Genomic DNA, 25,102 nt, shown 5'->3' with positions numbered 1-25,102 from the left:
TTTTCTTGCCTCTGATTCTCTCCCCAGTCCAGCTGTGGGGAGGAAGGGAGCTGTGTGGGGATCAGCTGCCTACTATGGTTAGCCTGCAATAGTCCTATGCATGAGAAGTTAAAGATAGATTTATTTTTTAAAGGTCTGGAGGTTATGGTCTTGTTAAAATGTCACTGATGGGAGTATTTGACGGTGTATGTGTTTAAGCAACATTAGTCTTCAAATTGCCAGTCTTGAGTTTAAACATTTCGTACATTGAGCATTTGAATTGTTGAACTGTTTTGTTAGTAGGAGCTAATATTGATAGATACAGTGGACCTCAATTTGCAGTTGCAGAATCAAGAGTGTTTTATGTAAGCTACTACAAGAATACTTACACAGTATCACCTGCATCAGTGTAACTTACAGCGATAATACACACTGTAATTACTTGCTTTTTCTAGAAATTAAATGCTGTTTTTAATTAAAAATATACCAAGTTTATCAGGATATGTGACAGCATTAAAACCAAGAAATCCTTCTTGCTCTAGCTTTTATTTGTAACAAAAAATAACCCACATCAATCAACAAAATTTTTGCTTGTTCTAGGATATGGCTAGTTTTAAAAATGTGTTAGTGTAATGTAGCTAGATAACAGGGAAGTCAAAGAACGATTGTAACGCGATGTGACACTGTGTTGAACAATATTAGCTTTTACTGATGTCACATATTACACCAAGATTTCAAACAGCCTACTGTGTCTTTCATACACTTATGACTATCAATTACCACTACTAAGTTGTATTCTGGCTAGTGGCAGATGTAGTAAACATAAGATTATTAAACATCGCAGGCTAAAAAGTTACCACTAATACTACAGAAGAAGTTAAAATATCTAGTTAAGCAGATTCAGCATCCATAATAGAAGTTACATTTAATTATATATATTTTACATTTTATGCTGAGAAAGCCTTAGCTGTTACTCACCTCTACAAAATACATGTGTTTTATCACAGCATTTTTCAGTTCGACAAGCTTCACATTCGACTCATTTTGGTCAGTTTCTTGTGCAGGCAGGAAATAGTTCATTTGGGTAACTTCTGTATTTTTTATTTCCTTCTGTGCAGAGAAAAAAAAAAAACAACAAACAAACAAACAAAAAATTATGTTTCCACTTATAGTGCTCTAAGCTAATGTTGTAAAACACCTTTTATGTCCTTAAGACTTTCCATACATTTTATTGTAAATACGTGTGTGTATATGCATGTTTATTCAATTTTTCAAGAGTCTACAGCATGTGGCAAATAAACATCTGTGGAAATAGAACACTGAAGTTGCAGGCAGCTATAGCACGAGAACTACCAATATAAGTTTTCCCAGTTATTTTCCTAATTGACTTGTAACTCTGTCCCAATCTCTGTTGTTGAAACAAGAGCTGTGTTAAGACATAACAGATTCTCTTTTTGGACTTTTCAGAAACAAAAATAAAGCCCACATCTTTTCAATTAGTTGAAAATGTAGTGAGGTGTTTTGTTGTTTGTTTGTTTTTTTTAACGCAGGTTTTCATCAGTTTGTCTATGACCATAAAGGCCGCTACAGTGAAATCCTTTCAGTTCTTGCCTTTAAGGGTGCACTAAGCTAGTAATTTAAAATTTAGAAGTTGTGCTTTTTTTTTTTTTTTATCTGCACAGACTAAGACTAAAACATCTTTGTTTTAGGCTGCATTGAGTTTACACGTCAAGGTTTTGGTGGTGGGGGGTGGAAGAGCTGCAGGTGTGGCCACTACGAGTACAAACAGACCAGAACCTGCCCCATTTTAGAGCAGAGCCAGTTTCAGACACTTCAAAAGGAGCTCTCTGCTGGCTACAACTGAGCCCCCAGAGGTAGCATATTTAAGAAATGGTAAAGACATTTGCAGCAGCTGCAAGAGTGAGAAATGAGTGAGAAGCAGCCCTGCAGCTCTCAAGGTCAGTGCAGAAGGAGGGCAGGAGGTGCTCCAGGTACAGAGCCCCGGGTTAAGCAGTCCATTCCTGAAGGCTTGAACAAAGGGTAGGGCTGACAATGGAGCAGCTCATGAAGGAGCGTTCCTACGAGAGGTGTGAGGAAGAAGCAGCAGCAGAGATGACATGTCAGGACTGGCCAAAACCCCCATGCTGCTCCTGGAGGAGCAGAAGACAGAAGAATGGGGAACAAAGATGAACATGGGAAGAAGAGCAGAGTAGGGCGAAGGTGGTTTTCATTTTATTGTTTCTCACTATTCTACTCTGTTATTAATTTGTAATAAATAAGTCTTTCCCAAATCAAGTCTGCTTGTGAGAGGAATTGATGCGTCAAGTACTTTTGGTAACTTGAAAATGGCTCTAAATAGTTTTTGGTGAGCCAAAGATGAGTGTGAACTCAAGCCCTGCTTTGATGCATTAACTAGCCTTTACTTTTAGTGCCACTCTCTGCACATTAGTTTCAACATGCTTCTAAAAATACTTATATTCAGATAATTTATAGTACTATCTTGGTAAAAATTTGTGAATTTTAGTGTGCAGCCAAAAAAGCATCTAAAGTCTGTGTTTAAGTATGAGGATAGCTCCCTAGAATCATGCATATGGCTTTAACACCTTGAACCAGGAAAAAACAACACCTTATAGTTTCAAATCATTTATGACAGTCCCACAGAGTGTTTTAACAGAGGTTGATATAGGAACAGATACCGAAATACAGACAAAGTAAAGCGTTGGTCCCAAAAAAAAAAAAAAAAAAAAAATCAGAGAGAAAACAGTCTGAAAGCCTATGACTACATGCAGTTTCACTTTTAAAAATGAATACACTGCGGTTTTGCTTAATTTAGGATCTGATCTGGGTACTAAACCATAAGACACATGTTTATGGGAAGAAGTAGTAGTCAAATAGCAGGACTATAGATTTACAAAATTGGAACTTTTGAAGTCCTAATGAAATGTGTACCAAGTACTGCCAGAAGCAAGAGAAAAGAGCATGTTCATAACATTTTGTTAACGTGCATTAGGCTTTATCAAAAGTGTTGTGCCTATGTTTTACTCTTGTCCTTTTAAGAGACAGAGTCTTGGCAGTTTTCTGAGTTCTTTAGAAGCATTTAAATAGAAACTGGTGCTCTTGTGCCCTCTGAAGTGAGTTACTTTAGTGAAATCTAGAAAAAAGGATGTGTGGAAGTTAATGAATCAGTAAAGATGGAACACTTATCACAACTGGGATGAATTCAGGGTTCACGAAGATCAGTAAAAGGTGAGATAGTCATAAATACTTGACTCTCATTCCTCTATTAAACATAAATTTCCCTGAACAAGTATGATTAAGAAAGTACGCACTAGACCAAGATCCCACACTGCTGTGTGTTTTAATCAGCATGTAAACACTAAGATCTTTCAACCCCTTTTTTGCCCTTTTGTAACAGCTTTATTAATCATTAAAATGAGGAGAGCAAAATACTTTGATCTGAAGAATTTAAAAGATTTCCAGAAGAAGCAGATACTGCCTTAATAAACCCACTGTTAGCTCTACAAGTTTGCAAAGGCAGCATTTTTTATTTAGCAGTTGATTAAAATCATCCCTCAGTCTGAGGAACTGCAAGTCTAAAGGAACGTTCATATTGTGTACAAAACATGCTTAACAAATCCTCTTGGCAGGCTACTCTGTTCTCATATGCTTCGTTACAGAATCCTTTAGTTTAAATTGATTTTTATTTAACTTTGTCTGTCCTCGAGCATGGAAAGATCTCTCTGTAGTAATGGGGAGTTAATGGTATGCTTAGACAGCAGTTCATACATGTATTTTAGGAATTACAATTCTTGCAGCATCAGTCTGAGTACATTGACTGAAAAGGGAATATAGGTGAGAAACTTACATAAAATTCCTAGTTCAGGAATAGTTTGAGTGAATTTCCTCTGCCCAATAGAGTCCCCTCAGAGAATTCATATGGCAACCACCAATTCTTCCCAGCCATGAAGGACTATGAGCAAACTTATTTCTGAGTTAAGAATCTGAATCTTTTTACCAGACTGTAATGTTATGAACAGAAAGGTAGAATAATTGAGGTTAGTTCAGAAAAGAGGTAATTAAATTGATTATGAAGCATGAGGATAAAATTAAAATATCTACATCTACACATATATATAGACAGATAAACACACAGATCATAGAATCATAAGGGCTGGAAATGACCTCTTAGATCAACTGGCCCAACCATGATATACACAGTTGAAATTGTTACCAAAATAAAGAGAACAAAAATCAGTATTTTTCTTGGCAATTTATGAATAACTTTCTAAACTGTTTATTTGATGGTCAGCTACACTGAAACTTCCTCCTGAAGTCTAATTCATTTTTTCACTAGTAACAGCACAAAGCAGGAGCCAAGAAGGAACATACAGAGCAAGAAGATGTATGCTTCTTTGGCGTCACTTCTACTGCTTTGAATCAAACTGCTTTGAGTTTGAATCACACTGCTTTGAGAAAGACAATTCTTCTGTTACAGAATCACAGACTGGTTACAGTTGGAGGTACCTCTGGAGATCATCTGGTCAAACTCCTTGCTCAAGCAAGGCCACCCAGAGCAGGGTGGTTTTTGACAGGCCCAGGTGGCTTTTGAAGATCTCCAAGGAGGAGACTCCACCACCTCCCTGGGCAACCTGTGCCACTGCTCCATCACTTGCACAGCACAGAATTGCTTCCCGGTGTTCGGGGGGAACCTACTGTGCTCCAGTTTGTGCCCACTGCCCCTTGTCCTGGCATTGGGGCACTGGGCACCACTGAAAAGAACCTCACTCCATCCTCTTTGTACACCCCCTGCTCCTGGTACTTATACAGACTGAAGAGATCTCCCCGAAATCTTCTCTTCTCTAGGATAAACAGTCCCAGTACAAGAAAGCTGCATTACTTCTCATCAGTTCAAAACATTCAGGGTGATCATATCCACCTCTATTATTAATGCTGCATCACACAAAGTAATTAGTAAGCTTGATATAAATTTTTAACAATAAAAATGAACAATTAATTTTATGTATGTTTTTTAAATTTACTTACCTCCAAAAGGTAATCTTCTATATATTGCAAAGGGTAGCACTGATCTTCAGGGAAACGTTTTTCATTTTGCATAAGAAAGAATTTATTATGGAGAAATATATGAGTAATATCACTCCCCATATTTTGGGATGAACATATGGTTGCCTTTCCAGCTTGCAGAACTCTAAACAAACATATTTGGAAAGATTTATTTACTGTGTTATATTCATACTGCTAAAAGTTACATTACTGTTCACAAACTACAGAGTGCAGACATATGACGTTGCCCAGCCTTTATTAGGACGATAAAAGGGTGCTTAACAGCCTTGAGAAAATGAAGGAGCACACATAGCAAGACTGTCTTTGTGAACTGCAGACAGGTATTTGGTGATGCAGCCCCGCTCCATCATCAACCAGACAAAGTTCACTCCTTTCTTGCCTATGCATCTGTGGTACACCCAGACCCGAGAAGTACTCCTAACTAACTGGAATTTCAACAGAGGAGAATAGGACAGTATGTTCTCCTGCAATGAACTTACATTGATGGATAGCTCTAAAATAAAGTCAGGGGCTGCTTGCTTTTACTGTTTTAGACAACAAATGTTACTTTTAATACTGTACTTGTGATACCATGTACACTTTAAGCATGGAAACCAAATGGGTAGGGAGGAAAAACAAAGTCTCAGAAGTCTCACACCTGAGTTTTTCTTTTCCTTTGTATTTGTTACAGTACATATTAGGTGTTATAGTACAAGTCAGGTCTTCAGAATTACAAGAAACTGTTGCATAGGTGTGACCAAAAAAATTAAGGAAGAAGAAAAAGGTCAAAGTGCAGCCCTGATCCTTAAGCCATAGCTCATGGGTGGCTCAGATCACCCAACCAAATGAAATGATTCTGGCTACCATTTGGTATGTAACATACACAACATAAAGCAGTACTCTGAAAAAAGCAAAAATCTACGTACCACGTCTCATGAAGAATGTTTCTGTTTACTTAGGATACTAACATATGATAATGCATATTATATTTAACATTATACCAAAAGAAATCTAAAAAAAGCTGTGATGTCAAAGATTAAAAGAATTGTAAAATGTAGGAAAGTATGTTAATGAAAATGATTCAGAGTTTGAAGAGCCAGAAGTTGTTATGGACCAAATTAACCGGGATGGAAGAATAAAGATGTGTTCAACACCATACCGTAAGTGTTCTGTTGCTCATTATTTAAACTTTAAGACATATCCTCCTACCTTATAACAGACATCATTCGTTTACCACCTTCCTTAACAGCGAGGATAACTTTCCATCTGTGGAAGGCCCCTGGAGCACTAGACTGCATCAGTTCTTTGCGCCATCTTTTAGGTGCAGATTGCATTTGAGGTGAATAATGGGTGTCTTTTTCAATTTTATATCCCCATTCGTACGTTGTTTCATCAAGCCATCTGCCACTTTCGGCACTATTAATTATGTACTCCTTAGTTAGTATCCACTTTCCTAAAAAGCAAATGAACTGTCAACCACAAAAGATTTTTTTGTGCAGACAAATGGCAATCAGCTGAAGATCTACTACAAAATTAACTTCAACCTTTCTTGTGCAAATAAAAGCTGGAATTATAAGTACCATTTTAAAAACTTCTTCCTACTACAAGAGTTCTCATCTTCACAGTTTAAAAACGAGAAACCTCACAATACCACTGAAAATGATCATTTTGTTTTCTTTTAACGATCAAGTACCTTTTTACCCTTCCCAGATAAATTATGTGACTCTCTCCTCAAAAATCTGCAAATGGAACTTTCCAGCTTCCCAGATTTTGTTTTTTTACAACTTGAAAAGAATCTTGCTTAACCCTCTGTTTTCAAGAGAAGTTGAAACTTTTTAAAACATACCTAAAGAGATCAGAGGTGCATTTGGTGTAGTTGTATGCAATAATGCTGTCCATGCACATTTGCTAGTTGATTTTTTTGTTTGTTTCTTTGCTTTTGCTAAGGGCTTAATTTAGTGAACCGAGGCAATGTTTTACCTCCAGTAATTAAAAAGATGGATGAAGTTTTTAGCATGTAAGCTGTTTCTTTTATACATTCTTGGTATTACTTACATTGCAAGTACAGCGAATACCAATGTTCAGGGGATTTGGTTTTAGACTTTTGTCTTTCCCCTTTCTTCTTTTCACAACCCTTTCCTCTCCTCCTTTGGCTCCACCTCCTCCGCCTCTCCTCTTTCATCTTCTGCATGTATGCTTCTGATACTGTATGTAATGATCTTCCCCTTTTTTTCCCTCTGTCTCTCTCTTCTTACAGGTTCAGGTCAAGAGCTGTGGTTAGTAACCTACTCCTGTATTGAAACACTACTGACTGTAAGATACTGTAAGAGAAATTGACTTGAATTGTGTGAACCTAATTGGCTTCACAGAACAGCAGGGTTGAGTGGCAAAATGTCTCAGTGCAGGAGCACAGACGGTATTTCTGTATAACCTAGTGTAGGTACCAGTAGACTTCTGATGAAATAGGTGTGTTGTACACAACGTGTATGTTAAAAAAATCACTTTCATTTTAAAGTTTCCATCTCAAATTATCTGTCAGCTAGGGAGTCCATGAAGACTGGCACCCTTGTTTATTTACCTTCACTTCTATTGAGTTTTAAATGGGTTTAAATATGATCTGTTGTACTTAGGAAAAAATGCATTAGGAATGAACACACTCTGTCTGCCACCAAGGGCAATGATTATGCAAAACCAGTGCTTTTTCCAAAATTAAGTTCTAGATGGTTTTGGGGAAGGTTTCAAAACACAGAAATACAAGAGTTTTGCATTGCCACGTGGACAGTATGTATATTGTTTCCACTCAGTTCAAGAAAAATATATCCAGTTGTTTTAAATCTCCCAAAGTAAAATATATAAATAAAATTTGATATCTAAAGTACCTAAGACTTAAAATGAAATACTACACCACAAATGTGATTCTAAATATATCCATATATTGCTTCTCTTATGGCACCTTTCCTTCTATTTCCTTTTTGATATGAGTTTGATCAGAATTTTTAGATCCATTCAAGTAATCATTAATGCATATACTGAAATTCTAGCAGTGACAGATGATTGAAATACCTGCTAATGTAGCCTGCAAGTCTAAAAATAAGATCACTAATTTTACAGGTAATCCCACAAGTAAATTTATCTATTTCTATCTGTAATCTCTTAAATTCAAGATTCAAGATCCATCCCAAAACTTTCTTCAGCCAGTTGTTATAACACAGTATGGGAAAAATAAGGATCATATTTAAATAGTTAATTGACGAGGACAACAACATCTTGTAACTCTGCAATGTTTTCTGAACTCATTATACAATGCCCACAGGTAACTTCTCTTAGAAGTAATCTTCAAATATGTAAATATGTAGTTCTTGTTTTAAAAGCATTTTAGTTGCTCCAGTACAGAATTCCAGCATCCAAACTTAGGTGAGAGAACAACAAAAGGAAAGGCCAGAGGCTCACCTAGTAAAATGCCAGTGGCAATAGCCTGGAATTTTATCATGCTGCATAAGCAGAAACTTAGAAACAGTAATCCTTAACATTGTTACACATGTAATGCTACAGCAAATTTGGTGTCAAAAACCAGCTCAGTAACTACAGGTGTCCATACTCTATCCAATCCCTCTTCAGGTGGCCATATACATGCACCTGTGTCATTTGGATATGACCTCACGATACAACTGATATATAACAAAAGTTTTTGTTTAGAAAGAAATGTATATCAAGTGAAAGAAGATGGCATGAATATCCCTTAGCACTTACCAAAGCAAAAAAAGAAGTAAATCAAAACTTGAACACGGTACTTTGACAAAAATCAAGGATATCTGAACAAGCAGAAGGTGGTTTTGTAAGACAGTCCATTCATGAAATTAAAACAGGTAACTAGAAGCCTTCAAGAGCTCCTTTCTAGTTCTGTTATGATTCTTTGAAATCTTACAGCGAATCTTCTACTCACCTGCAGCACAGGCAGCCAAGAACTTTTCACTCTTGCAAAGCTTTTTCGCTATAAGATGCGTACAATTCTTGTATTTCTAATAAAAACACAAACAAAATACACAGTGTTATCACTGAAAACGTTTAAACTTTCTTGGCTACTTATACACAACTCTAAATTGCTACAAAGTCCTTGATTTTAAGGGTTGCATCTTTTTTTTTTTTCCCTTCCTGCTTTAAACCAAGGAACCAAGGTGCTTCAAGGAACAGTACCTTACTATCAAGGAAAACGCAGTCCAGCTTGAACAGCAACTCAACTAGCGCTTTCTTCTCTCTTCCTCTAAACCCAGTTAACTGGATTCGCCGTTTCGGGCCACCACTCGCCACCTGCGAGAAGAAGAAGAACCGAGAAGGAAACACAAAACACGCATTACAAAACGCTGCCTGGCGGAGGGGGCACACAGCCAGCAGCCTCCTCTCCTCACCCGGCGGCCACCCACCACCCGGAGACCACCACCACGCAGCCCCGAGCACCCCCAGCACGGCACGGCCCTCACAGGCGAGGGAAAGACGAGGGAAAGGCGAAGGAAAGGCGAAGGAAAGGCCGCCGCCTCCTCCTCCTCCTCCTCCTGCTCCTCACAGGGGGGCCCCCGCGGCTCCCGCCCGCGCCCCACGTACGCCAGGCGGGAGGGCGGCGTCCGCCATTTCGCGTCCCGCTCCCGGCCGAGCCCTGCCCCGGCCGCTCCCCGGCGCCGTGGCCGCCTCCTCCCGCTCCGCCTCCGGATGTGGCGGCGGGGCCGTTCCGGGCCGTTGTCACCGACGCTCGGCGGTCGCCTGGGGGGCTGCGGGCACGGAGTTGAGCGGGACTTGGGGGCGCCCGGCCGGGTAAGTGGTCCCGGCGGGGCTGCCCCCCCCGGTGGAGGAGCCCCGCCCGGGGGCTCCCCGGGGTGCGGCGGGCGGAGCGCGGCTGGGCGCTGCGCACTTCCACGGCTCCCCGGGCGGCGGCAGCGCCGCCACGATCCGAGGGAGGAGGAGAGGAGGAGGAGGAGGAGGAGGAGGAGGAGGAGATGGAGATGGAGATGGAGGTGGTGGTGGTGGTGGTGGTGGTGGTGGTGGTGGTGGTGGTGGTGGTGGTGTGTACAGGGGTGGGGACAGCCGGGTGGTGAGGCGAAAAGGAGGGCTGCGAGACGAACCGGCGCCGGCTCGGAGGCTCGGATGTGCTTTTGGGCTGTGGAAATCACAAATGGTGTTGCCGAGCGGGCTCGTAGGGCTGCGAGGTGGCAGCTTGCTTAGCAGAGGGAGCTGAGGTGCCCCCTGCCCGGATCTCGTTGGCACCAAGTCGCTGTTACGTAATTCAGTGATTTATTTTTTTTTTCTTTTAATTATCAAGCCACCTAAAAAAAAGTTAAAAAAAAAAAAAAAAAAAACACGTTCAGATTGTATGTCAACCACGCAATTTAGAAACCTAGAAATACTGGGATGGCAGCTGCTTGTGAAACTTTCCTTTTGGTCCCATCCACGCGTGAGGTGTGACTCCGCTGGGTTCCTGGTGTCACCTTCACGCACGGAGCGGGTCGCACACGATAAATAGTTCAGTGTTTTATAACAAATAAAACGGGCTTTGTAGGGTACTTCATTTTTATGCCTACAGTTGGAAAATAGAAGGCACGTATCCTGAGTCAAGAACCTTGAGTTGCGTCCTTAGAGAACCGTATGCAACTCTCTCCCCATAAAATTCATAGGTGATAGTGGACAACTTGCTTTGTACTCACTGAGGTAGCTTCCTTCCCCTTCCCCTTCCCCTTCCCCTTCCCCTTCCCCTTCCCCTTCCCCTTCCCCTTCCCCTTCCCCTTCCCCTTCCCCTTCCCCTTCCCCTTCCCCTTCCCCTTCCCCTTCCCCTTCCCTTCCCATGTAAACTGAGATGTGTACATCAAAACTTCCACAAATATTATGTTATTGTCACTACAGTTTAGGTCAACAGAAGAAACACTTTGACCTCGTTACTGCTCTAAAACATGAAGTATTCCAGTTGGAAAACACCACCACCGCCACCCCCAAGAAAAAGCACAACCACCATGAACACACCAAAAAATTTAAATTTAGACATCTAAAATGTGTCTGCACATTGGACACTTGGTTCTAATTCTGTCAGTTTCCCAGCTATCAACATGGAGAAATAGATTTGTCCGCCCTCATGAGTCTTCTGTTGCTTTTTGTAATGTATTCGGGTACTCCAGTGATTGAATGAACAAGATGGTGTGAAATTTATTTGGAATCCCAAGCAACGCTTTGATTTCATGCTTCACATAAGACATGGAACCACTCATTGAATAATTATCTAAAACAAAAAATGTTTATCCTGTCTATAGCCTCATTACTATAAAGTAACGCAAAAACTGTGACAACTTTTCAAGGAAAAGTGAAAGTAGATTCAGGTTGCTACTCATACTGCTTACTGAAGTTTTGTCCTAACTTGTTTCCTTAACATTGCAGTTATATTTTTGTACGCCAGTATGGTGAAGCAACCAACAACTACCTCTGTCATTAGTTTTTATATAAGTGGCGCTGAAAAGTCTTTTAATGTCTATGAGAATATTCAGAATCAAATGACTTTATTTATTGCTTGTGTTACTTAATAGACAATGAAAATTAGTTGCACATTACATTTTCTGTTTTGTACCTATTTCACCTTTATACCTTCACTACTGAGTTGTCAGTGCTGTAAAGGAATTCATATTAATTTTCATAATTGGAGTGAGGGAAATCCAAAATGTATTTGTTTTGCAATACGTAATCTAAGGTTTAGACTACAATTAATTTATTGTCTATAAATGTTATATTTATTTGATGGTCAAAATTTTCTCTAATTTAAAAACTGGAAAAGAAAGACATACAACTGTTCATAAGAGTAATTAATTTGGGGTTAGTCTACTCTGTTTGGATTAATATATTTTAAAGCTAACAGTTAAATTATTATGACTATTAACAATTATTAAGTGCTAATTATTACTTAACTAATAATAACTAATAGTTTTATGCCACAGTGTTCTTAACAGACTAGAGAAGTCTTCAACGTGTAACACTAACTTTCAGCTCAGAATACTGTGAACTAACTACTAGTGAGGAAGTTACATGCTTCTATGCTGACTGTTGTCTTTGAGAATTTTTTTTTCTGGTCTGTGGCACATGTAATATATGTAATCAAAACAACTGAAACCTCAAACACTTAAATTACATTGCTATTGCAGTGTAGCTTTAATGTGGTAAGAATATTTCTATTACCTTCATTTTGGTGATGTCTGCTAAGTTTGGGTTTCATTTATGCTCTCCATTTTTTTCATAATAAGACTAAAACATTTTCTTATTTTTCTGTTCTTGCAGTGATCTTATTACAGTAAATATTTTTCATCTCATTATGATTGTTTTATTTCTAATTTACAAGAGAGAAAATGAGTTCTCATACAGCTAGGGGTAGTTTAGTTGGAGTATTTTCCAGCACCTCTCAGTTTCTTTGTCCTAGCAAAGATGGTTTATTTGTGCAGTATTATACACTATATTAAATCTGTTGGTCTCTGTGTTTGAGATACATGTAGATATCTTCATTTCATTATTTACAGGGCTACACAAACATTGCTCTTTCACAGAAAGGGTTTACTTGCAGTGTTTCAGGTACCCATCTCCTCAGACTTTCTGTCTGCTTCTTTTTATTTTTATTTATTAGAGAAACAAAAAAAGAAAAAAAAAAGAGGGAATTTTATTTTTCATTCCACTCTTCTAACTTTCTGCCCAAAACTTTTTTTTTTTATTTTTTTTTTTAATGGCAGCTTAGGGCTTGGGATCCCTTTTGTCCCCCATCGGCCTTTTGACTTTCTATGTGGAAAATGATAACTGATTTCTTGCAGTAACGGCGATTGGGATACAAATCACACACAGAGTCACAGAATTGAAGGGGTTGGAAGGGACCTCCAGAGATCATCGGGTCCAACCCCCCTGCCAAAGCAGGTCCCTCAGAGCAGGCTGTCCAGGTAGGCGTCCAGACCGGCCTTGAATATCTCCAGAGAAGGAGACTCCACAACCTCCCTGGGCAGCCTGTCCCAGTGCTCATCACCCTCACCGTGAAGAAGTTCTCTTGTATACTCATGCAGAATTTCCTGTGATCCATTTTGTGGCCATTGCCCCTTGTTCTGTCCCCACAGACAGACCACTGAAGAGAGGTTGGCCAAATCCCACTGTTTCCCACACTTAAGATATTTGTAAACATTGGTAAGAGCCCCTCTCAGTCTTCTCTTCTCCAGGCTGAACAGACCCAGGTCTCTCAGCCTTTCCTCACAGGGAAGATGCTCCAGGCCCTGTATCATCTTTGTGGCCCTCCGCTGGACTCTTTCCAGGAGATCCCTGTCTTTTTTGTAGTGGGGAGCCCAGAACTGGACACAGTATTCCAGGAGAGGCCTGACCAGGGCACAGTAGAGGGGCAGGATCACCTCTCTTGACCTGCTGGCCACGCTCCTTTTAATGCACGCCAGGATCCCATTGGTCTTCTTGTCCAGAAATCATGCATTCATGCCTAGGTATCTTTTTCTGTTATGAAGTGTGATCTGGCAGATTATTTTATCGTTGTGATTGCAATTATCATTATGATTATGATTATCTTATCATTATGATTATTAAGGTTATATCTTATCATACTTTTCATTGTGTACGTATGGTGGTTTCACACTGATGGCTAGCTGAGTTTTACAACGTCACTCTCTCATCCTTCTTCCTCTGAAGGACAGGGGGAGAAGACAGAATGAAAAAATTGTTCATGGGTTGTGATTAGGACAGGGAGATGGCTCACCAACTGGAGTCATGGGGCTCTCCATGGGCCGCAGCCTCCTCCAGGCCACATCCACCTGCTCCACCGGGGGCTCCTCCACCCATGGGGGGGCTGCAGCGTGGAGATCTGCTCCGTGTGGGACCCATGGGCTGCAGGGGGACAGCCTGCTCCACCAGGGGCCTCTCCCTGCACAGCCCGCAGGGGAACTGCTGCTGCATGCCAGCCAGGAGCACCTCCTGCCCTCCTGCCGCACTCACCTGGGGGCTGCAGGGCTGCTTCTCGCTAAGTTCTCACTGCTCTCAGAGGCTGCCCATGCAACCACCCCCCCCCCCCCAAAAAAAAAAAACAAAAAACAACAAACATTGCCATGTAAACCAAATACAGTACATAAAATATTTTCCATCATATGAAAAAGTTTACTGCTTGATTAACTGCACACTTTAAAACAGGATTTCTTAGAGGTATTTTCTGCTATTGCCTCAACTCTGTCTAAGATTTTGTCTGCTAATCTTTGACATTGGCTCTCTCTGCATGTGTACATACGTGTATATACTCATCTAAGCAGTATCACTGGACAAAACAAAAGTCAAAATGGGTGAATTTTGGTCAAATGCTTAGCAATCACAGCTTTGTAAAAGCAACCAGAAGCTACACTGAAAAGTCTATCACAAAAACTAAAACAGTATGAAGTGTCTCCACACTGCCTTCATGTGGAGAAAAATCTTACTTTGAGCCCTCTTCTAAATCCATTTGCTAAGTCTGTCCTTAGTATGAAGCACTCACTGGCTTTGTCCTAATGGTGAAGGAAAAAAAATATATTTTTTTCTGGAGTTATAAAGGATTACTAGAATTAGAAGTAATATGAACACAATATAAACCTACAGACGCTAGAATAGTTTCTTATTAATAGTAGTTCTTCTGTAAATGTACTTAAAGTTTCTTTTGTGTGCTGGTGAATATAGGAATGACATAACGCACATTGTGAAAATTGTTTCACTTCTTCAGGCTGTACCTATAAACTCAGTTATCACAAGTTTGTATTTATATTCAAAATCAACTTCTTTTATAGTCTTTTCAGGAGGCATCATTTTTGTTTCTTTCATGTAACCATTTTACTTACACAGATCATTTATTTTTCTGATTATTGTAAGCTCAGCCTATCTCATGTCCTTACGTTCGTCTACCCTTCCGCCAGTTCACATCCCATTAATGCGTGTCCCTGAATCAAAGCTGAGGGACAAATGTAGATAGGACAGCATGAAGTTCCACGACTTGTTCAGTAACTCTTCTGTATATGATGCTAGGCTATACACTTTGTATGTGGTCGCTTGTTAAGGAATTAGAGAAATGCACTTCTTTAGTGCACTTCAGTCATTCATGACTTGGAGTAGATTTTTTTTTTATTGTTGTTTTAAAACAGAGATAGTGGGATGGTTTGGTTTTGCATTTAATACTTTTGTGCTACACAAAATTTGAGTTTCTTTTCATTGCATGACTTTAGCTAGTCCATTGCTGCCTGGACCTTTTTTCTTAATCAGTATACCAGTCTTCTGCCCTGACCTACATCCACCACGCCTGCCTGGCGTACTTAATCGACCTACTTCCCCCACTGACCTTCTAATATTTTCACCTGTGTCAGAGATCTGTTCTGAAACGGCCAGCAACTTTTTGTACATAGAGGTCCTCTCACCACTTTTCTTTTGAGAATCTGCATAACCCCATTCAGATCGTATGTGTTGACTTGTGTGTCTTTGTTTTAAAGTATACTTTTTTGTCTTCAGTGTATTATTCTTCCCTAAGTAACTCCTGTCAGAATGGCGAGTGTGTAATGGTAGCTGTAATTGTATTTTTTTCATAGTAATCGTAAGTTTTTAAAAAGCAGTGTATATACTGAGAATGTTCGGATACAAAAAATGGCTTCTTTTCTGCAATAAAAACAGAACAAAACAGTTTTATTTCTTATCAGGCTTTTGCAAGGCATGCAATGGCATCGTTGATGCCCTAGCTCAATGTTATTAGAAAAGCAATTTAGGCATGTGGGGTAACATGTGTACTTTACACCTTCTCTGCTGTTTGCTCTACTTGAGGTGAGCACAGGGGGTATGCAAAAGATGTGGATGTCTGTGAATGAAAGAAGAAAAGAAGAATACTAAAAAGAAGTTAGGTAAAAATATGACATGAATTATAATAGGGAAGACAATGAAGGTGCAACAAGAGGAAGGCTAATATCAAAACAACCTTCAGTTTGTTAGCACTGGAGCTATACATTTCATCAATATGTAACTGGAAGATCATATAATATAGTGAAATGCAAATATCAGGCATATATTTGGAACTGAAGGAAATTTATATTTTTTCCCCGCAGTGAGGTTTAGAGTATTGTAGAGTTTCCTTTTAATGGCTTAGTTGCCCTGTAAGTTAATGTGAGAGCATTGTCATCAGGAGATATTGCTGATATCTGTTGTATTTCTTACAACTTCATTTGTCATCCATCCCTAAGAAATCCAAGTCACTGACAAAGGCAAGCTTCCTCAGTGTATCTTTAGTGTCTTAAAAAGGCCGTAATAAATTCATGTGTTCATTGGTGCTTTTTTATTTTAACAACAATCATTGTCTATTAGATTGAAGAAGCAGACAGCATTTGCCAAAAAATCTATCCGAAACCAACTGTTAGTATGTTGGAAAGAAGTATGTTGTATTACTGTAAGAACCTATTGCCATAAGAAAGGGTATATCTTTTCAGGGAGGCTTTGAGTGTTTGATAATGAGGCTCATTTCAGTACAAAATATGCTGAATATCTATCTTTTTTTTTTTCACTGTTTTTTTTTTGTGAATAATTCATTTGGAGGAACAAGAAGTTTTGGTTAATGGCTGATGGTTTTTGGAAGTGCAAAGAAGTGGAGTGTTGTTATTGAGAAGATTACTGTTTGATTCTACTAGCCTTTGGTGTACCCAGAAACAAGACACAAGTCTTTGTCCCATCCAGAGATACTGCTCTATGTTGTGAGGGACATGTACACTTATCTAAAGAGTCAACAATATCCTGTTGTGATCTGTAGTCTCAGGAGCTCTTTGAGAATTGGAGAGGTCCTCCAAATCGTTTCCTGAAAATAATCTAAGGATTGCAGAAAAGGCAGCTAGACCTTTTGCAGAGGGAGTGCTTTGACAGTCCCTTATGCACAGAATAAAAGACTTCCTTTGAAGCAATGACATAGATAAGGTCTCCTCCTCTTTTCTTCCACTTTCTCGGTGAAGCAATGACATTTATTAGTGCGTAAGATTTTCACTGTTAGTGGTTTCTCCCATCTGGAGTGCCAGTATTGACAGAAGGACACTGAGGTTAGCAACATCCCTTGCAAGATGATTGCTCATAGAAATCATCATTAAGGGCTGAAGTACCAGCAGAGCTGAAATCACGGGCTGGAAACAGACTGTCTTTTCAGGAAATGTTGGGGGGGCATGAAAGCTTCCTTTGGGAATGCATTATGAGCTCTTCTGTATAAGCATAACTCTTTAAGGATGGTACCCCTGCTGCTGCTGTTTCTCCTCCTTTCCTGCCTCCCCATTCCCAGCAGCATCCTCAAAGATCTATCAGGCAGTTACACTGCCAGATCAGAATGGGATTTAGATATCCAAAGTCCTAATTCCAAGGTGTTAAGAGGTAAACAGAAGCCGCCTTCTGCCAGATCTGAGAAATGACTTCACAAGAAGAGTTGCTAGTAGCAACAGTCAATAGAATATGGATCTTTTGGGTAATGAGAATGTTGTAAGTGAAATGATTTTGAATTCAGCTCACTAAGGGATTCTGGGGACCGGGGGCCTTTGAGATGCCTCTCCCTGAGTGGAGATACCCCTGTACATTTGTGCATCAGCAGCTACCTCTTCCCGTGTTCCAGTGGGGGGGCACACTTCACCAAATATGACTGTTCCTCTCACGGGATGGTAAAGTCAGTGTGGTAGGAGAGGAAACAAAATTAAAGAGGAACAGCATGAGCAATAATGGGGAGACTGGTTAGGAGAAGTGCAGATGTAGCATATTGGACGTACATGATCCAAGTCTTCTGAGATAAATGGTAAATGCTGATTGAAATGTGGTGAATTAATCTGTCATCTTCTAGTTTAAACTTTTGGAGTTGCTTGCAGAAACTGATTTGCTGCAATTCATGGAGGCATAAAATAGGCCTAGGTAAATTATATTTAGAAGTGTTTCCATATTTAACGTATTCATATGCCAGATTTATCTAAGCAAAATGTACATCTCTTAAATGTTCAGGGTGCATCTTATATTGGAATGAAATTGTTTTTGAAAGAGACAATATGGAATTAATCTGAGACACCGTATCTAGTAAAAAATGCATATGTGTACATATGTCTACATAAAAATATATAGGATGATATTATGGGCCTTATATGGACTTTTCTTGAACAAAGCAAAATTTTTTACTAATCCATCCAACTCATTAGAAAGTATTTGTTCAGTACTGACATACTGAAGTATGATTATATATTCCATGCAAAATTTCCAATAAATATTTTTTGAATATGTAGTATTAGGCTACTTTATAAGTAAGGAACTAAAAGAAAAGTTACAAAAAGCATCTTCTCTTCTCCTTCTCCTTCTCCTTCTCCGTCTCCGTCTCCGTCTCCGTCTCCTTCTCCTTCTCCTTCTCCTTCTCCTTCTCCTTCTCCTTCTCCTTCTCCTTCTCCTTCTCCTTCTCCTTCTCCTTCTCTTCCTCCTTTTCTTCTCCTTTTCTTCTCCTTTTCTTCTCCTTTTCTTTCCCCAATTTCCCTGTATACAATGTACTTTCTAAATACGTGATTGGTAGAATTTAACCATAACCATAGTCTAGCTAGTCTTCAAAAGCATTCTTTTTTACTTTCATCAATTTGTTGAAGCTTCTGCACTGTGTTTTGGGTTCTGAAGTCCACATTCATGGAAGAGTTTGATTTTTCCTGGGATGAGGAGAAAAATGCCCATGTTTCGTAGGCACATATTCTAAAGTGGAATTTGATCATTTGTTGACTGATAATATGTTTTGTTTGTTGGAAAGGTTTTCAAGGATTTCTCCACTCTGATGGGCCACTCTTCAAATCTGAGCTTAAATTTACTGAAACTCTTCTGTAGCCTCTGGTTCTTGTAGCAGTATTGGTCTTTTCCTAAAAGTCTGAGTAATATGGTTAATAATTCTCCCCTTTAGAACTAAGTATGTCAGCTAGCTGTCAGCTCTGTGATGTGCCTGATCTCCTTCTCTCTTGCAGGATTCAATTCAATATCAAATTCAAGTCATCTGAATGGCAATGCAAAAGACTGCCAGAACATTACTCTGTTCTACTTTGTAATTTCCTCCTCTCCTCATTTTTAAATTTTATGTTTGATAACACTGAATCTCTTTATACATTGTCGCTTAATTTTATTTCTCATTAGTTAATATAGGTGAAATAATCAGTGTGAATGTTTCTGCTTACAATTTTAGTTTTAGCAAATACGCTACTTATTTAACTTGTCCAAACATGTTGAAGGTATTGAATTTTAAGGCAAAAACATTCACAGTCTGAAAAGGGAACACTGACAAGTTCAGTCAAAAGGGAAAAGAAGAATAATTTATAAAAAGAACTGTAGATAATGATGCCATCCAGTTGTTTTAAAGTGCATCTACCTCACCTTTAATGAATTAGATTTGTCAACAGCATATGTTTTATGCACCACTTCTAATGAAGTGGCATACCAGCACTACAGTGTACTTTGAGGTTTATTCCATCAAAGCTTTTTGCTGTCGTAAAGTAGACCTTTTTAAATAATAGATACTAAAAACTACATTTAAATAACATTAAGGTTGTGACACAAACACCAAATGACAAACTTCAGGCAATTCAAAGTTAGGGCTGACAACTTGTCATTAACTTGCATTGTTGCTTTTTAAAAAAGAAGCACAATTGCATGATTTAAGGATTGAACGTCAGACTAACTTTATATTTCTTGGCTTTTGTGGGCTGGAGTTACAACCTTGCTGTCATTTTTGATACATTTTTTTTTGCATAGCCTCTGCTTTCAGAAAAGTAATAAAAGCAGTGCAGAAAGTACAGGCTTTGTTGGCTTTGTTCATTTAAAACACAGACGTGAAAGTATTGGTCCAAGAATAGGGGTTAGCTGGTTGTCAGACTTCTGAGCAGTTCTTTCGAACTTCCTTCCTCTTTGCTGATTCTTTAAGAGAACTCCTGGGAAGTGGTTACAGGAACTATAGTGCTGGGGTGCTGTGCTAAAACCCCTGCAAGTGTCAGTAGATCCCAATCTCTTTCCTTCTAAAGAAGCAGTTTGAAACAAACAAGTAAACAAAAAGAGTACTGAATGAAGTAAGAATTTAATAATGTGTTGAAAGCCTTGAAAATAGATTCGTTTAATTCCTTGAAATATTGTAAAACAAAAGCAGGTGAGCAGGATATTTCCTTTTATTTCCTACATATGTTTTCCCATTTTGTTGCTGTTAAGCAAAATGGAACTTCATATTCTGCCATGCCTATGTAAACACGATCCTTTCTATTCCTCTGTGGAGATGATTTCTCAGGGTCTGTGAACCAACTTCATGTTCAACTATGATACTTATTGTAGCTTTGTTGATAAGGTCCACACTACTGCCAAGTGGACAGTATCTCACTGCAGTCCCCTGTGCTTTTTACCCATCATAGCTGCCTGATAACTGGGGTTTGCAGGTAGTAAGGGGCTGATACAGAAGGAATATAAGGTATTTTTGCTGAGCTAGCTTTTAGCTACCTTATTTCATTCATTGCATTAGTATTCACAAACACTAGCAAAAGCAGCAGTCAATCTTTAGTTCTTACAATACAATATTCACTTCAGACTTCCATCTTTTTTGTATTTGTTATCTAAATTGATTTTTCTATGAGTCGGTGACCACAGGATAGATTATTCTCAATGAAGCCTTTCTGTGAAGTTCAGAAACAATGACTGAGCTATGTGGTCCTTATCTAAACATTTCTAATACCTGCCATGTGTTATTTTGTTTCATTCTGTGGCTTTCTAGTTTCTCATTTGGCACAGATCTTCTCGTTATTGCTTTTCTGCTTTTGGAACAACAAAATGAAGTAGTACTATGCTACTGATGTGGTTTGTGTAATACATATCAAAAGAAATGGAGGTTTACAAAGTTGTTAGCTTTTTTTAACATTTTGATCTCAGACTATTATTTATTAGTTGGAATTAAGCATATGGTCTTGTTGAGTGAGCAATTTTACATAGTAGTTAGGCCCTTAGGATTTTTATTTGTAAAAGTAGTGGTTATTCAAATATTACCTATTTATCATTTTATTACTTTCTTTTTACACAGAACCATTGAAAAAATGGTTAATTGAACATTATGCATGGTCTCTTAAAGAAGATTTCAGTTACAGAGAGAACATACTGAAGGTATGTGTATATGTAAATTGTACATTTATATCTTCTGAAATCGACTTGCTATAAACTATGAATGCGTAAAAAACTTTAACTGTATAATGAGATGAGACCTATTCAAAGGAAAGTGCTTATGGGTTCTAATCAAGAATATATATGAATTTTTATTGATTGAAAACAAAAACATAAGAGATGCTAGGTTTATATTTAAGAGATTTTTAAAAGTTCTAGGAAAGCTTTGTTCATATCAGCAATTTTATAAATTCTTCTCTCTTTACGCCAAATACAAAAAATGACTAGATGTTCTTTAAGAATTATATAGGTATGAATTTCAGCTGCATGGTAGTGTGATTTTGGAAGAAATCTGAATAAAGTATCTTTTTTTTTGTAGTTAGGAATATATGGCTATTTTAGAAGTTGAGACCATTGTTTTTGAAATTATTATTTTTTAGCATTTCCTTAGGTGCACCATTCCCAGATATTTATTTTATTTGGAGCAGAACACAGTCTATTCCATAATGTACAGAAAAATCTAATAACCTCTCTTGACCCTATGGAAAGGGTCAAGAAGGGTGACTCGTCTCTCAAGTTATCTGAATCTCTTTCCTCTGTGAAGTCAAACTATTTAACTTTGCTCTTTTTGAATGCATTGTCATTAATGCATGTCATCACAAAATTCTAACTTAAATAAGAATGTGTAATCATTCCAAGATGTCATTTTGGGAGGTATATTGTCTAGTAGTACAGGTGAAGAATTGGATTATTGGTGATACGAATAGTAGGCTATACAATGTTTCTGACTCTTACCATGCCATTTGACTGGGAGCATGTGAGTTATGTCAGGTTATGCAGATACAGGGGATGGTGGGGAATACAGCAGACTTTTCATATTATCAACTTATCCCTGGAGTATGATAAAAAATGAAAGAAAAAAAATGACTCTAGACTGCCTTGGTATTAAAAATGAAATCATTCATTCAATGCCATTCTGTGACACATATTTTAAAAACAGGAGATTTTTGATTTTCCTGTTTGGAACAAACTTAAAGTTTCTGAATAGCGTTCGGCTCCAAAAATTGGAATGAGTCAGGATATTGTAATGTCTTTTATTACCAGCTTGCCTAAGAAAAAAATGTTGTTTCAGTAAACGCTCTCTCCTTTTTCTATCCCTGAACTCTTTCTTTGTTACTCAGAATTCATAAAATTAAATACTTTTATCACTAGATGCTTTGTTTGTCCTTGTAACATCCACCACACTTTTTTTTTTGGTGTTGCATGAATGAAGAAAATCTTCAACTGGGACCACCTGTTCTTGGCTGGCCCAGAACAAACATAATTTGTCTTGCAGATTAATGGAATAGAGTTGATTCTCCAAGATTCACTGTTGAACTCATATAAAAATAGATTTGGTTGCAACTTATACTTTGGAAGGTTATTCTGATAGAGCTGTCACTACACTCAGTTTTAGGCAGTCAAATTACAAAAAGTATAGAAAGAACCATAATACTTTGAGTGTTTTCAACTTGAACCTTCTATGGCTTGTTGTTTATTTATTTTTTACTTATTTACAAAAGTAGTAAAATGCTATAAAAGTTAAGAAGAAATTTGCTGGAATGTTAGTGTGACCCTAGAAAAAATATTATTCCTTTTTAATTTAGTCTGTGTATACCCCCTCTTTTTCTCTCTAGAGACTTTAAATATAATGCTCCTTTAAGAAAAAACAGACTAACAAACAAACAAACAACAGTTTTTTAGTTTTTAGTCTGTTATTGTTCTGAAGGAAAAGATTGATTTAATGTGATAGGTAAGTAGTGCACATTGTTTACACTGTAGTTCCACTTCTCCACTGGATACACAACTCATTTGAGTCATGTAATTATGTAAGAAATAACACAGTGCATGGTGTTCCCTTGTAAGATATTTATGAGCACTTGCCCTCTTAATCATGAAACCAAAGGCTAAGTGCTTTCTGCACTAGAGAATTTCATGTAATGTCCTTACAGTATTTGTTTAAGATGATAGGAAGGAGGAACCCCTTTTTGCATCACAAAGGAATCAGTTGTCTTTCCTTTTTGTATAATAATATATGATCTAGTCTGTTTCCAAAGGAAGATTTATTTTCTACTGTGTGAATGCATTTTGTTATGATTCCCAACATAATTGTCTCCATCAGGTTTTTAAACGAAATTATTGATGCAATGTCTTTACATAAGAGATGGTAGAACCTATTAGGGTTCTCTGTTAATCATCTGGAATCATACTCACATGACATTACCTTATCATATACTGACTAACACTATAGAGGCAGATGAACTTCGCCACAAAGTACAAGATATTTATTTCATGAGCTACCAGATCGAACACTCTTAGTTGCCCTATGATCAGGAACTTCAGGCATCACTTTTAAGAGCACCACTTATAAAATCCTTGAGAAGGAAGCTCGTTTCATTATAACTACTTATTTATTTTCATTTCTTCTCCAGTGGCAATGCAAAGGCATTATGGATAAATGTTCTTTAAAAATGCTACTTTCTGCTGCACTTTTGTTGCTTTTGTAGCATCACAGCTGTGACTTGCACTTTCTCTATAGAAATAAAGATGCAACAGCTGATAACTTTAATTTATCAAGTGAGACAGAACTGGTTAGAAGAGATGATAGGAAGGATGCTCTGGGAAGATAAAGGTTTCCTCTGATCAAGCAGTTGAGAAAAAAATCAGTTCTATATGTCTTCTAAATTACATAAGAAATTCCTTTCTTTAAAAATAAAAATAAAATTCTGGCTTCCTTGTTTGTTATAGAACTGCAAGTCAGTAAGGCGAAAGGTTTATTTTTGTACGCTAATTTTGATTACAGTTAACTAGGTTAATATACCAGTCAATATTTGTACATTAACATACTGTTCTACAGATGTCTTTCCTACCTCTTATTGCCAGTGTGTGATAGTGCATACATCCTAAATGAAAAATACTTTTGTACTTCAGTGTAGAAAGATAGCTAATGATCAGTTATGAGTTCTGGTCCGAATTCAAAGTGGCAGTTAACCAGAAGTAAAGACATATTCAAGACTAAACACTTAATTTAAAAAGACCCTTTTTTTTTTTGTTTTGTTTTGTTTTGTTTTTGTCTCCTCCTTTTAGGTGCTTTGATAGCAATCTTGTGACGTTTTCTGTGATAAAAGATAATGCAGGTCCAATCTGATGCAGACCTAACATGGTAGATCGCCCTACTGCTGAGTAACAAAATTGTGCTTTTGCTAGCCGTCCTAAAGAAGAAAAATGCAATAAGCTTTTAAAACTCTTGTTCTTCACTGGGAAGGAAAACAAAATAAGAAGGCAAGGAGGAAGATGTCTTAACATGAACTTGAGTAATCACAGACACCCAGTTGTCAGCTCAAACTACTAATGCTAAAACTCTCCTATGTTAGTAGAAAGCGTAACTGCCTTGCTGTGAAACTTGAGACACCATCTAGTCATATACCTCTGCAATTCTTAAACTGATTTTATGAATTTGTCAAAGATGGTCTTCTGCTGCCTTGGTATATTCCAATTAGTTACCAACTAATGTTTTAAAGAGCTTTTGTCAGTCTTAAATTAGGCTTGCATATGAGAAAAGCAATTTGAGATATTAAAACAAATATCTAACATGAGACTTCTGATGGGAAGCATCTTGGTTATTTTGTTTTTTGTTTAGTATAGCTGGTAACACTTCAAAACCTGGTGGCAAATTTAAATGAGTCAAAATACAAAGAAGCAATAGACTTCCACATGATTATGGAGACTGCTGTGTATATGTGAAGAAAATATATTAAAATGTATTAGGCTTTGATTAATCCACATAAACTTCAAGTACAATCCTAATTATACAATACTGTGCCTCATCTGAAAAATCAATTACTTTTAAACTGATATATGTGAA

At 38.0% G+C, this 25,102-nt stretch overlaps 2 protein-coding genes across 7 annotated transcripts in view; one reads left to right on the top strand and one right to left on the bottom strand.

Moving 5' to 3' along the window:
* Window positions 1–9,770, bottom strand: part of SLF1 (SMC5-SMC6 complex localization factor 1) — a 39,589-nt gene extending 29,819 nt beyond the window's left edge. For 2 of the 3 annotated variants that reach the window (XM_082782590.1, XM_082782591.1), the window contains exons 1-6: window positions 9,640–9,770; window positions 9,235–9,348; window positions 8,984–9,059; window positions 6,250–6,493; window positions 5,023–5,185; window positions 958–1,089 (exon numbers count right to left, since the gene is read on the bottom strand). In XM_082782590.1, coding sequence (XP_082638716.1) covers window positions 958–1,089; window positions 5,023–5,185; window positions 6,250–6,493; window positions 8,984–9,059; window positions 9,235–9,348; window positions 9,640–9,666 — 756 coding nt within the window. In that variant the 5' untranslated portion in view covers window positions 9,667–9,770. Of the gene's footprint in view, window positions 1–957; window positions 1,090–5,022; window positions 5,186–6,249; window positions 6,494–8,983; window positions 9,060–9,234; window positions 9,349–9,639 lie in introns of those variants that run through there. The other variant, XM_082782592.1, reaches the window with a different exon arrangement.
* KIAA0825 overlaps window positions 9,663–25,102 on the top strand; it is a 254,575-nt gene continuing 239,135 nt past the window's right edge. For 3 of the 4 annotated variants that reach the window (XR_014319281.1, XM_082782589.1, XM_082782587.1), the window contains exon 1: window positions 9,663–9,846. Coding sequence is in view for 2 of the 4 variants with exons in the window: in XM_082782589.1 (XP_082638715.1) it covers window positions 9,745–9,846 (102 nt within the window). In the remaining 2 variants the exon portion in view is untranslated. Of the gene's footprint in view, window positions 9,847–21,121; window positions 21,202–25,102 lie in introns of all 4 variants that reach the window. The other variant, XM_082782588.1, reaches the window with a different exon arrangement.

This window comes from Aythya marila, assembly GCF_965140915.1.
Source record: "Aythya marila genome assembly, chromosome: Z".
NCBI classification, from domain to species: Eukaryota; Metazoa; Chordata; class Aves; order Anseriformes; family Anatidae; genus Aythya; species Aythya marila.
Note: the sequence above shows the minus strand (reverse complement) of the source record. Positions and strands in the feature narration are given on the sequence as shown.